General features: G+C 31.5%; 1 protein-coding gene across 1 annotated transcript in view; it reads left to right on the top strand.

Moving 5' to 3' along the window:
- Rph (Rabphilin) overlaps positions 1-15510 on the top strand; it is a 197309-nt gene that overhangs the window by 162156 nt on the left and 19643 nt on the right. The window contains exons 8-13 of the mRNA XM_075361688.1: positions 5903-6018; positions 7785-7983; positions 9261-9421; positions 12184-12263; positions 12725-12799; positions 13997-14120. Coding sequence (XP_075217803.1) covers positions 5903-6018; positions 7785-7983; positions 9261-9421; positions 12184-12263; positions 12725-12799; positions 13997-14120 — 755 coding nt within the window. The remainder of the gene's footprint in view (positions 1-5902; positions 6019-7784; positions 7984-9260; positions 9422-12183; positions 12264-12724; positions 12800-13996; positions 14121-15510) is intronic.

Below are 15510 nucleotides of genomic sequence, written 5' to 3' on the forward strand. Positions count from 1 at the left end.
TGGGCCCCATGATTGAACATCGTGAAATCCCTTTTCAAATACTATCTTTCTTGGAATGCAGCAGGATTGTTGGTAAACAATGGGTGGATTTTCAGTATTCGTTGAAAGAGTTTTTTAAATCTGTATATACACGTAGATGAGAATAAGCCTCATCTTTTTGTGAAAAAGATTTCATTCAGTACTTCAATTTTGTTTGTTGGAGATGGATTTTTAAATCGTTCACAGTATGTTACTCTTTTATTTATTTATTACAACTTCAGCCATTTACATGACGTATTTTAGTGGGAAAGATGAAATTATTAATGAATATATAAAGTCAATGCTGCATTCACAGACACAACAGACAGATTGCATACAAAAATAATACAACATACATTCTCACATACTATAAATTGGGCTTCTTTAAACATTGTAAAAAAAATTCTAATTGAATAAACTAGTGAAATTACATTTCATATAATTTTATTTTTTGTCTCAAGGTGAGACAACTTCACTGTAATAATGTCTACATTGTAATCACTTATAATTAAGAATATTTGTTTACTCATGAACACTAATAAATGTATCTACTTTGTGCCTTGTACATATTTTAAAATAATATGTCAGATGTCAAAGAATTATGTGTGATGATGCTGAAGAGAGGAGTCAGCTTTTTATAAAATTTACTCCTTCCTCAAAAATCACTTTTACAAAGTGGTTTCACAGATTGATTATAATTAACGTGATCCTTCAATTAGAAGAGTGATCACCATTACTGTAAGTATGTGTAATACATACATATGTTTAATCAGTTATAAAAGCTAATGAAATAATTATATAAAAACCAGTAAATATAATTGTACATTGACCAGGGGATTCACCAATAAGTAACCTTATATGAGTTCATATGATAATATTTTTGAATGCCAAGTACTTTTTGCATTGTAACATGCTGGATCATCAAGCAGCTTTCAAAATTTTATTTATGTTATCAACAGTACATTCAGGAAAAAAATCTTTATTATATACTTAACTATCTTTGTATAAAAATCAATTGTAAGACGCACTAATGATTCTTCGAATGATGGTCAGAGAGAGACGATGATCAGAGAGAGACTGAGAGAGACGATGGTCGGAGAGAGACTGACTGACTCTAGTGGGACTAACTCTAAAAGTTAAACTTTTTATCCAAAATTCTTGCTTAATTTCATCAATTTGGAATTCCTAGATTAGTTATCATGAATAAACAGGTCAACATCATTTGATCCAACCATATGGTTAAAAATCAGTCCAAATTTCACAACTAGATTAAATATATTGTACAGGATAGTGAAAGTGACAAGATTCAAATTAAGTATAAGATTTAAACTGTGTGATTGTCAGCTTTATTGTTTTACTTAAGAAAATACTTTTTTATTTGTATGTGTAAAGATTTGATGAGTCACTTAATTGCTGGAAATAAAACAATGTACTGATTTAGCTAAAAGCACTGAACTCTCTGCACAGTTATAAAAAAATACTGTTAAATAATAGAAGTGCTTGAATATATACACATAAGATAAGTTGTTTTGTCAGCAATGAATTTTTTCACTTTTGAAAACCAGTCTGTCATAGAAAATGAGCTATGATTCTTGAATAACAAACATCCAAGAAAAAATGACTAAATATCATGAGTAAAGATCATGACTCACTTTTTAAACACCTAGACATATGCTTCCACTTGTCTGAATTGATTATCAATAAGACGGGTAAAATGATAATTATTTCTGTTTATTTTTGTACTTTTAATGTGTTTTTTTCATTTATATTAACAAATTACAAAAGATATTATTTTATAATTTAACTAAATATATCATAAATAAGTGATAAATTCAGCATGTTATTTTAAACATGAGGGGAAACAGCAAATTTGTGAGACTACTTTCTCTCTCCATTAATATTTAACAGCGCTCTCTGGGATTTTTTTTGTCTGTAAAAAAAGGCGAAAACTCAACTTTACCTTTTCTTAAGGGCTGTAATGAGCAGATGGCAGGCAATACAGCAGACTGCTTTTCCTTGATTTCATATTCTTGTTCATACATGTACGATTGCGTTATGTTACAAAATTTTGATTTTCAAATATGTTTTCCTGTACTAGAAGTACTATAAATTATTATGTTATTATAGGAATCACCCATGTACAACTTGTTATATTTTTCAATGTGTGATTTGATAAGCTGGGAAAAAAATTGTGTTCTAAACTTGTCTCCATTTATTTACTTATGATCTATAGAAATGACTTTGAAAAATGATACGTTGTATAAAAGTTGCGTACACAATAAATCTGAAATAAAAGAAACAGTTTAACAATATTTCTGAACGTAAAAAACAAACTGACCTTAAAAAACTGTATTACAAATGTATATCACTAACAGAAATAATGTACTTACTACATAAATAAGTTTGTAATGCTTCAATCAAACAAGCTTACGCTACCTGTAATTTTACACATGTTAGTTCTGTCATTAATCACTGAGCATGATGAGTTAATTCAATTAAGTTCACTTAAATTATTTTAATCCTTCTTTAGAGAGAAATGATCTATACCTCAGAAATAATTCAAGCTGATTTCTATGGTTGAAAGTGGAGTAAAATTCTGTCCTTTATGTTATTAGGTTCAAATAGAAGGTATCATAATGAACCTTCTACTGTTCCTTCTGTTTTAGAGTCCATTAATGAATTACTGTAACTTTGAATAAAGATTATTTTATTGCAACTATGTTCAGAAGATCTCATAATAACGATACAGCATCTCAGTTTGAAAAACATGTATGTTTAATTAAACCGGATCATGCTAACAAAATTATTCCCAGGATTATTATTCAACCATAATGTCCTGATAATTTTTATTTGCAACATTACATTTGTGCATTCTTTCACCAAAATTAAACCACCTAAAAGAAATTTATTTTTAGAAAGATAATCATTAAACAAAATGAATGAGTTTACATATAGTAACTCCAGTATAACTTATCCAAAAAAAAAAAATTCAAACTTATTTTTCAAATGCTATGAAGTTCAAAAAACCAAAACCAAAATACATTGGATCTCAAACGTAGGTATAATTGGATGTTAACCTATAGTTGTGATTGTGAATAAATAAATAACAACATACACATTGAGTATAAATTAATAAAAATATTACTTTACTCAAGCCTACTGATTTTTTGTGATCTGTCTCTTCAGAACAAAATTACATATATATAGATCAAAGTCCATTTTTTTATGATACTATAACCAGACAGAGGGTTTAAGACTATGTTGGTCAGTACTGGGATGTTCCAACACTCTTAGATGGAGGCCAAACAATACCAATGCAACACAAAGTTCTTCTGCAGCATGAAAATATAACTCAACACAGATTATTGAAAACAGCATTTTTCTGTGTCTGATGATTACAAATCCTACCTTTCTTTTTAAGACAGTCATACTGCAAAACTTTGGTTTAAAAATCCCACTTTCTACTGCTAAGTTGCCTGACCCCAGTTTGCTCCATCTCACTGCTCAGTATTGTTCTTAAGTCAGACAATAAAACTATCAATCACACAGCTTAAATCTTATACTTAATTTGAGTCTTGTCACCTTCACCATCCTGTACATCATATTTAATCTAGTTGTGAAATTTTGACTGATTTTTAACCATATGGATTGGGGTCAAATGATGTTGACCTCTTTATTTATGATAACTGATCTAGGAATTCCAAATTGATGAAATTGAGCCAGAATTTTAGATAAAAGTTTCTTAAATCTGATTTTTATACAAAGATAGTTAAGTATATAATAAAAAAATTTTCCTGGATGTACTAGTGATAACATAAAATTTTAAAAACTGCTTATGATCCAGTATGTTGTTACAATGCAAAAACCACACTTGGCATTCAAAAATATTATCATATGAACTCATATAAGGTTATCGGTGAATCCTGGTCAATGTAGAATTATATTTATTGGTTTTTATATAATTATTCTACTAGCTTTTCTAACTGATTGAGCGTGTGTGTATTACACATACTTGCAGTAATGGTGATCATTCATTGTCTTCTAACTGAGGGATCAGATTGACTATAATAAACATAGGAAGAAAGCAGCAAACTCATACATAAATTCATAAAGCTGCAACCTGTTTTGAAATGAAGGTTGTACTTTCTAAAAGAATTTGAAAGTTGCCAATAAGATAATGAATAAAATATTTATGAGTGGTTGTGTCTAAACTGGATTATAAATAAACCATGAGTGACGATAATTAATATTTTGTACAATGAGGTAAAGTGTCTGATTAGGAAAGTATGTTGCTGTTAATAATGCATTCAAGACAGTTCTGAAACTAAATCAAACGTTATTATACACACTTTCAATAATAAAACATTAATTAACTATCCTAAAGACAAAAAGAAATGCTCTATGCAATTTAAGAATACTGGTAGTGAAATTTGTCCAGCTCAAGTTTTCTTAACTTTGAGAAATAAATTATTTCAATAAACATTTAAAATAAATGTTATTATTTTAGGAAGCCACTGATCTGAAGAATTTTCTAGTTAATAAATCAGTCCACTGAAGAATTGATGATTAGAAACTAAAATTGTTTTTGGTGAGCTAGTTGATAGCTATTGATTTATGTTAAAAATGTGTAGCAGGCTATTTTATTAATAAATGGTAATCAGCTGTTCAGTGGGACAAGATGAGATTTTGTTTATCTTTATACAAAGTGAAGGTGAGCTCATTGCACACTTCTGCTTTGGTAGGTTTTAGTCTCAGTCTGAACATGGGTATGTCCTCAAAATCGTAAAAGACTGCTCTTGTTCTGTAACCAAAGAAGAATATTTTTTGTGCAGTGTTGGTAACTACTCGCCCACATAAATTTTGGTAGTAATTCCAAATGTTTTTGTGAAACTTGTTCATGGTTATAAGACTATTGAACCCCAGATTATTTACAACAGCAAGGATCTATGTCTGAAAGAAAAGTATGCTAACCTGAAGAGTGTATGAGCATAATGGAATCCAAATGAATACCTTAATTTTGAATACAGACATTTTTTGAAAAAAAACACTGAAGATTTAAAAAGTAGTTATAATAATAATGATGCAGATAAATTGATGCTACAGTAAAACATAGAATTATTCTATGGTCAGATGAATAAATTTGTGCTAATTAATTATTTCAGTATATTCTGTTGACTTCAATATTTATTTTCAGTAATCTTTTTTTAACAAATAAACACTACTCATTTTAATATCATAGGGATATTAATCCCTATGTGTAGCTCTGCTGAGAATTATATTTTTGTATTATGAATTTGTGTTTTTATCTGTTGGAAAGTAAATGTTTGTTTAAAAAAAAGTAAATTATATTTTTCTATAAAGCAGAAAAATTTTCTTTATCTTCAACCTTTTTCTATATTTACCAGACCTCATGTTTAGCCATATATCTGGACATTTCCAAATCTTGCTTGAAAATTTTCATTTAAAATTTTGCTTGTTTTGAAACCCCCATTTAAGAAAACATATTTGTCAGAAATGGAGGGGTTAGGGTCTTACTGTAGTAAGGCATCTTTATCTCAGCTCTTAAATATGATTTTCTTCTAATTTTATTAATGAACAATTATATAAATTTGTTATCAAAATACATGAGTGTCATTTTTGTAATTAATTTACATTTATAAATCTGTTTATATATGAATATAATTATTGAAAATGTACTGAACTGTTTCTAGAATTTACAATATAACACAACTTTATTTTCATCTAGGTTAAATATAACTTTTTGTCATTCAATAAGTGGTTCCAGTTTTAAATTAAATTTTTTAGTTTGCATTATGTCATTGTTATATTATATTGTAATATAATATACTTTACTTGATATTATGTTAAGTTTTGTTATTTTTAGTGGGAGTTCAAGACTTATCAGTAGTGACAGGAAAATTGTTGGCACAGGTTCATCAGATGTGATTTCTGTTAGTGATTCGACAAGCATGATGATTCATAGTGATGATGATAAAGCTGGTAAATGAAAAAAATTATATTTGAATTAATGTATTTTCTGGGTACATAGTGGACACTGTCCATCACACACTTAATTCTATATACCTGTTTATGAGTCAGGGTCCACCCCTACCTGAATAATGGAATTCCTAGAATGATGATAGGTAAAAGAATATTCTCAGTACAAAGGCATTGACATTGTGTTTAATAAATCTTATTGAGTACTTTTATACATTTTTCTATAAATACAATATTATAAATGTATAAAAAAAACTTGACCTTCCCTATTTGGTAATATATTTTTTTTCAAATTTATACCTTATTTTGATCTATCTTTTAGATACAAGTATAGTGTGATTTTTTTTACATATTGATTAAGTTTTTATGCTGAATAATTATATGCTTGTAACTATAAAAGTTTATAGACAAACAATACCAGTACAAGATTAGCACTATTAAATTTCATATCTAGAATTAAATTTTACTGCAGACTAGGGCTACTATAAAATGAGAAAACCACAAAAAATAATTGCAGTACAGAACAATAGAAGTAATCTTACTGAGTTTGGCCACTATAGCAATTGGTAAAAATTAAAAAGTTTTTTAGGTATAAATAAAGTTGGCTTGTTATTAAAACTTTAAAAATTTTGTTTAAATAATAAAATAATAATTTTTTTTTGTGGAGGGAGGTAGAAATGCATTTATGCATGGAGTTTTGGGCTCCCACTAATGGTATCATCCAATTACCATCAGCAGGCTACCGACTAAAACCACCCCTCTTTCTACCAGGACTCAACCCGGAACTGTTTAACACATTACTTCCGGCTGAGTCCAACTATACCACCCTGAGAAGCCACTACCTAATTTTCAGGACTATTCAGGTCACCCTTCTTGGTCCTGAGAATGCTGCCGAAGAATCAGGCCATACTATCCCAGCTGCTCAGGTTATGGAGCATCATCACAATCACGTCATGGGGGCTCAGTGCTCCGAGATCTGTCTCTAGTGTCCCTCGACCTGCCGCCCACCAAGCACTTTTGAAAAAGGTGTACTCGGCGTCGTCCCGTACACCGGGGCAATAAAGGCAGTCGAGGGACGGCGCTTTCCCTACGGCATGGAGGTAAGTGCGGAAGAACCCGTGATACGTTAAAAACTAGGTTATGTAGTACTCCACCTCTCCATGCTGCCGCGCCGTCCCCGGTCTGACCAGAGGGATAAGCCTTGCGGTCCATTGTCCTCTTTTCTCATGGTCCCAGGTCTCTTGCCATGCGAGAAACGTGCGAGCTCGTTCCTCGTTGGTGATGGTCTCCCAGTCTTCGCCTGCCCGTCGCCACCTGTAGGTCGCCTGGTGCTCCCTTGCCAAAAGAGCAATGGGTATGACGCCGGCGACCACCAGTACTGCAAAGTACTGTAAATATAGGCTCGGAAACCGTCCAATAAGCGGAAGCAACTCGCAAGGTTGGGGTGCGTTGCACCTGCGCGAGCCGCTTCTGGTTTCTTTCGACTCCAGGTGATGCCTGGGCCCACACTTCAGCCCCATATAAAAGGACGGAATGCACCGTGAACGTCAGCAATTGCCGTCTGCAATAATAAATAAATATATATATATATGTACTAATATCAATATATTCTTTTGTATTTCTGTACTGAGGTATGTTTTGTCCTGATCATAGCTGTTCCATATGTTTGTGCTATTCTTTTATCATATTTAGAAGCTTTGTTTTTTGTTAATCTTTTTATCCAGTATTCTTGTATATTTATTTAAAGCTAATAATTTCGTCTATTCCAGGAAAGCTTTCTCTCTGTAGTAGAATAAGCAAGTGGGATATGAATGAAGGCTCAGAAATGGGAAGTTTAAATTCTTGTTTACGTAGACAAAGTTCAGAATCTGGTAGTTCCTATCAACATCTTCGAAATTTCAATGGTGATATGCAGCTGCAATCTACAGATAATGATCTTTTGCTTCAGTACCCAAACATCCTATATAGGTATGATATGATATACTGAAAATATATAAGAAAAACTATTTTTAATAATAGGAAAAGTATTTTGATAGTTATGATTGTTTCAATAATGCAGAGATCATAATACAGAACATTATTAAACCTTCTTTTTAAATTTTAATTTACAATTATACTTAGACCATTGCTAACTCTTAACACTTAATTTACGTGGCGTTTATGTTTACAGTTAGATTTTGTAAGCAGAGAAAAGCGTTAGTGCCTAAGCTATGTTTAGTGTAGGCTTTTGTTCAAAAATCCTTACTAAATGCCAGTGTATATGAGGGGGTGCCAAAAAATAATGGGAATTGTTTTTTAAAAATTGTATATTTATTTTTACATTTTGAAAATTCAGTCACTTTCAATGTACTCCCCATTACATAAAATACATTTACAGTGGCAGAAGCATGAAAACGACCTTACCTGCCACAATGCAATTCCTGTTATATTTAGGTTCACTGTCATATACCGTGTCATTGAACATCTCAGTTGTTTAATCATTAAGTTTTCCCATTCTGCAATTCACAGAAAGTCTCATTAAAACTGGTTTTGCCATTTTTAGGATACTTGTGGTTATATGTTGAATTATTGGGTCAGTAATTTTTATTTTTTCATGAAATCTTAATAATCTAGATGAACCTTGGCAAAAATATTATGGCTAAAACTTGTAGATAAGTTTAAAAATATTTATAAAATTTTTTGCTTGTTTGATCTAGCCGATCTCAAAACATTAAAATTATTATTATTGAAATAAATTATTTAATTATTATTAAAATGTTGACATATAATGATGAAACTGGGAATCTTTTTTTATTTGATTGAAGTAGTTTAAAAAAGATTGTGACCACTACATGTTTGTATGGAGTATTCAAGCTATAAGTAATCTGTTGCAAGTTTCCATATCATTACTGCTGCTGATTACTTTTGTTCATCACATGAGAAGAAAAAGATAACTTTATGATGTTTGAAAATTAGTTAGCATAAAGCTAAAACATTAAAATTAGTAGGAGATTGTGTTATGTTAGGCATGAATTTGAACATTTCATGTATTTATTGGGGCTTTGTTAGTAATACAATATTTCTTTTGAAAGTAGTCATTATTACTTAAAATTTCATTTGTAATTTTTATCATGTATGACCTCCAAAATACTAAAAACTTTATCTAGAACTACATTTCTATTAGACTTCGTCAAATCTTTGTAAATTATATTGTATGTGTTCATAATTTGATTTTTATTTCAAAGACATTCTTTTCATTTACACAGCTGGCGGGATTCACAGTTTTCTTTGGCAGCATCTCGTGATTGGTACTCTGAATCAGATAGAGGATCTTTATCTGGAAGTTCATTAAGTGGCCATCGCACTGCAGCAAGTGTTAATGAAGATGGTGTTGAAGATCTTATTGATACACAAGCTAATGCTGATGGTATTATGATTTGTTAATAGAAATAATGAATGTGATTGTGTGTTTACATGTGTAATAAACAATTTTAGTAAATTTTTATATTATTGTATGTATATATATAAATTATTTTGCTTTGGTATTTAATGATCATACCTCCTCAATGGTATCTCCATCTTGTCACAATGAGGGGTCATATGTGCCTACAGGATCCTGAGAGCTATACTGGCTGGAGCTTACACTCCTGGTAGAGTCACTCGTGCTGGGTAGGTCAAGTGTGATAGGCCAAAGAGAGATACCTCGGTCCTACAGGTGGAGGTTGAGTGTTGGGCCAACAACCCACCTTGTAAAAAAATAACGGTACTAATGTAATAGGTATTAATGTAATCTACCGCTGTAGTTAGTTCTTAGATGGCAGCACGAAATGCTCTATTGAAATAAGAAAATAAATAAATAAAATTATAAATATAATCTAACCAAACTTAACATATGCTCGCTTCATTTGCTAACCTGACTAGATAAAAGAAAGGAGACTGTCAAAAGAAAATTCTGAAGAAAGTAGAGAACAGTATAACCAGCTGAGCATTGAGGTAACCAAAATTCTCAGGGAGAAAAAAAAAAGGCAGTATGTAGATAGTCTGTTGGAAAGAGCAGAAGCAGATTATGCAGAAAACCCAAACAAGTTCTACAGAAATGTAAGATTTTTTAGAAAGGGGTTCATACCTAACAAGTAGTGGTGTTAAGAAAATGGGCAGATTGTCATACAGAAATCTCATGTTCTGGAAGTGTGCAGAAATTACTTTCAGCATCTGTTGAATGTAAAATCTGATGCTGTAGCAGGACAGCAGGCTCAGGTGTACCAGCATGTCCAACAAAAAGTAGAAGAACCAAGTTTGGAAGAAATAGAAGAAACAGTTAAAGAATGAAAAATAACAAGGCTCCAGGAGAAGATGGTTTTAGTGCAGAAACTTTGAAGGCTGGAGGGAAAGGGTTATCAACACAATACATATGCTGATACTACAAGCCTGGGAAAAGGAGGAGACATCCAGAGAATGGAAAAAGGCCATAATTGTACCTCTGCTCAAAAAAGGGACAAGCGGGACTCTAACAACTATTGGGGTTATCACTTCTCAACACAACATATAAAATTTTGTCAAGAATAATTTAAGGAAGACTTGAAATCCATACAGAAAATATTATAGAAGATCATCAGGCTGGATTTCAAAAAGAAAGATCTACAACAGACCAAATATTCATTCTGAAAGAAGCCATAGGCAAGTATTGGGAAAGGATACTATGGCATGTTTGTCAATTTCTATAAAGCTTATGACAGCCACTAGAGAGATAGAATATGGGAAAAAAGTGGATGGCTTTGGAATACCAAGAAAGCTAATCAAGCCAGCAGCTTTAAGTGAGTGATGCCAAGTGTAAAGTAAAAGTGGAATTGAATATTCACCAACCTTTGAAGTAAACATGGGAGTAAGAGAGGGAGATGACTCCTCACCGCTGTTTTCAATATTGCGCTTAAAGAAATCCAGAAGATTAATCTTGGAAAAAAATAAGTTCCAAAATAGTTGTGCTTGCTTTTGCAGTTGATGTAGTGATACTTGCAGATAGTAGAAAGAAAATAGAAGAAATAACAAAAGTACTAATTAGAGAAATACAGGTTGTTGGGCTGAAAATCAATGGTAAGAAAAAATTGGTACATTTTAGTTTGATTAATGATTCTTGGAATCTCAGTCCTAGACCACAAATTTGAGCAAGTAGGAACATTCAGATATTTGGGAACAGTAATCAGCTTACAGAACTTGGAAGAAAATGAAATTCAGAACCAGTTAAATGCAGAAAATAGAAGCCTGTATGACAGAAACAAAACGATGTCATCAAAACTGCATTCATGTAGAGCAAAACAAAAAATATACAGAAGAGTTATCAGATTAATCTTATTATATGGAGCCAAAACATGGAATTTAAATAAAGGTGTAGAGAAAAAGCTCATAACATTCAAAAACCAAATTCTGAGAAGTTTATTTGGATCAACTGGAGAGGGAGATACGTGGGGGTTTTAAGCACTACCAAGAAATAAGGGAACTTTATGATGGACTGGACATAGTGGGAAAGGCAAGGGATAGAAGGTTAAGAAGGTTAATATGATAAATTTTTTTTTAATAAAACTTTTTTGGCTTAATACATAGTCCTGAATTTTGTGAAATTGTTTTTAAAATCTTTTTTGTCTTCAGTCATTTGACTGGCTTGATGCATCTCTCCAAGATTCCCCATCTAATGCTAGTCGTTTCATTTCGGTATACCCCCTACATCCTACATCCTACATCCCTAACAATCTGTTTTACATATTCCAAATGTTGCCTGTCTGCACAATCTTTCCCTTCTACCTGTCCCTCCAATATTAACTCCAGGATGCCTTAATATGTGACCTATAAGTTTGTTTCTTCTTTTAATTATATTTTTCCAAATGCTTCTTTCTTCATCAATTTGCTGCAACACCTCTTCATTTGTCACTTTATCCACCCATATGATTTTTAATATTCTCCTGTAGCACCACATTTCAAAAGCTTCTAATCTTTTCTTCTCAGGTACTCCGATCGTCCAAGTTTCACTTTCATATAAAGCTACGCTCCAAACATATACTTTCAAAAATGTTTTCCGCTTGAGTTTCTGTGGTAGACAAAATCAGCTTTCAAAAAGATAATCAAGGTAATAACTAATCAGTTCTGGATTGAAACAAATTATATGTGTTTATAACTTATATAACATTTCACTTGCAGGCAGTCTTGGAACCATCGAGCTTACCTTAGTGTATGATACAGTCGCAAGTTCTATTCATGTGTCATTACATCGTGCTAAGGTAAGCAATAATTTAAAAATCATTTGAAAAAATATAGCATGTAGTCTTATAGTTCCTGCAGTATTCATTGTTGATATTAAGGAGGTTTAAGTAGAAAAGCATGGGCAATAAGAAAAATTGGGAATTTGGTAATTTCTATTAGATTTTGTTAGTATTAGAAGCAGGAATTTTTTAATTAGTTAGAAGTTCAGTAAAATGTCATGGTTATGATGTGCTCACCAAACTGTACGTTCTGGTGGGTCAAAAAGAACTTTTCTTTGAATCAAAAGAGAAGCAGTGTCAAAAACCCACACAGACTTATGTTAGAATTTATTAAAACACAGACTTATGTAATAATTTGTTATATTTTGGTAGAAATTTTATAATTTTTCAGTAAGAATTTCTTATGGTTTTAAATTCATTCATTGTTAGTATTGCTAACTAAAAAACAAAATAATTAATTGTTTATTTCTCTTATTTAGAATTTGAAACCAATGGATATTAATGGACTGGCTGATCCTTTTTGCAAATTGAACATTCTTCCTGTAGGAGTAAAGGTAAGATTATTTTATAATCATATAAACATGTTGATCATGTTATTAGATCTGACATTCGTTACTCACAAAATTATTGATTTTCAAACTTTTTCACCCACCACCCACATTAAAAATCAAAAATTTTCTAGCACCCCGAAAATTTTTAAACGTACCATCTGTTAAAAATAATAATTGCAATTGCTGTTTTTGAGATGCGTTCTTAAAAACAGCAACTGCAATTATTGTTTTTAAATGTGGCATATTTTATTTCTAAGTTGAAACTTACATTCTATTTTACATCTTAGTTTGAAAAATCAGGAAAACATCATTTTTGCCTTTTTTTTAATCAGCCATTGGCTTCCTAGACTGCCTGAATGCCACCAATTTTCTGTAGGCCTTCTATCGCCCCCCCCCCCTGAAGTACTTTTCATCACTACATCAACATTTCATTTTTAGCACATTTCACTCTCTACAGGTATTTCATGCTTTGTGGGACTGCTGTAGAATTCTTTTAAATTATGAGTAATAGATAAAATTGTTTATAAACAGTTCTGTGGCGAGTTAAATACTTTTTAAAATAAGAAAAAAATGTTCAATACTGACACTAATCATGAAAGCAGATAATATTTTATTCATTTAAATTTAATTGAAATAATTTCTGTTTGGTAAAACAAACTTTGGGACACTTGTATATTATCTATCTCTTATTTGGTCAGTAAGAATAACAGAACTGTGGCTTAAGGACAGTATCAAGAAATTGTAAGAATTAAAATATAACTGGGTTGGACCAGTTACCAAATATCAAACTTCTGTAATAGGCTAGTGCTACTTATCTATGCCACTCCAATACTGTGTTGAGATGTGGGCTAACAGTAAAAATGAAATACACAGAACTCTCAGAAATATTACTTGAATAAATCTCTCAAGTAATGAAGTCTGTCAATTTTTTTTGAATTAATATAATATTCAGTTTGAAATATTTATTCAAGTGTAGTTATTGAAACAAAGAACCTGAGTCAGCGTGACTTAGAAAGTGATGCTAGAGTGTTAAAATAACTTAAGGAATCAGTTCATTATTTATGTGGCATTTATTTATACTTCTGTGACATTACACTAATTATCTATAAATAAGTAATTATTTTAAATAATAAAAATAATTATCCTAGAGAAAAGTAATCCTTGATGTTTATCTTACCTTTCTAATTTCTTTTTTTCTAGTCTCATCGTTTAAGGACCCGAACAGTACATAAGACTAGAAATCCAGAATTCAATGAGACTTTAACATTCTATGGTGTGACGGAAACAGATCTGAGGAACTGTGCTATACATATACTTGTTTTGGGTCAGTTGATTGTGTGTTCTTTTCAGTTGTACAGGGTTTAAGTAGATGAATAAATAAGAGATTGTATATATTTCTTTGTTGTTTATGTAAAACATTTTAATATAGTTCTGTTTGTAAATTTCATTTTTGAAACATAACTGCAAAGTTCATCTGTTGGTGTTTTTATATTATAAAGTATGTATCCCCTGCTTAAAATATTTAAAATCACTGTTATGAATATTCTTCTACTGTTGCTATGAACAAATGCAAACTGTCATACAATCTGAACACATGTTATAGATGATTGTATGTGAAATAAATCCGATGCATTTTAAAATAAACAGGTTTAATTTGTTTTTAGCTTCCGCATTTTTAGGATGCTACTGGTTACTAAGAAACACCCACTGTTGTGCGCTTGGTGTCTAAAAATTAGTTAAAATATATTAAGAGTGAGTGTATGTAGAGAAATCAAAATGTTCCCACTGGAATTCCTGAACCTTCCAACAGTGCAGGAAGTAATGTTGTGAATGAGACAATGATTGTAATGAATCTAATGCTACACCACAGTTTTGTTTTTGACTTCCATTTTGACTATTGTTTTTGGCTTTACAAGGTCATGAAGAAGATTAAATTTAAAGTTTAAAAACCTAATAAAATAAAAAAGTGACCTTGAAAAGAATAATTCATTCTTGAAAAGAGTGATATGAGGAATGCTTATAATTTTATATGTATTCTATAACCAAATCATTGTTATCTCTGTTCTTGGTCTGATTGACTGATGATATATCTGGAAGTCTACAGATATATAGCGCAGCTTTCCTGATTTGCAGTATGTAGGCAGCTTCACCTCCTACTTATCTGGTGAGTGAGTGTACTTGTAGCTTTTTACATCCATGGATTACCAGACCAGGATGTGTTGTTAAGAACCGAACAGCAGAATATTAGTTGGGAGTGATATTAATGAGCCATTAGTGTTAAGATATAACTGCTTCAGCTACACCCAAACTATCAACCTCCAGCACAGGGTGGCTAGTATCAGCTGTCAGCACCACTCCAATACACAAAGAATAAATTTATTTTTGTGATGTAGTTATACCATACATGGTATTTGGTTAAGGTAGGATGTCTTCATGGGGCAAATATAATGATGGAATCTACAGAATCATAAAACAAAGCTTATTGTAAAGGTTTTACGTCATTATTTTTAGTCTTCAGTCATTTGACTGGTTTGATGCAGCTCTGCAAGATTCCCCATCTAATGCTAGTCGTTTCATTTCAGTATACCCCCTACATCCTACATCCCTAACAGTTTGTTTTACATACTCCAAGCATTGCCTGCCTACACAATTTTTTCCTTCTACCTGTCCTTCCAATATTAAAGCGAATATTCCAGGATGCCTTAATATATGGC

The sequence above is a fragment of the Lycorma delicatula genome, chromosome 4, assembly GCF_047948215.1.
Source record: "Lycorma delicatula isolate Av1 chromosome 4, ASM4794821v1, whole genome shotgun sequence".
Lineage (NCBI taxonomy): Eukaryota > Metazoa > Arthropoda > Insecta > Hemiptera > Fulgoridae > Lycorma > Lycorma delicatula.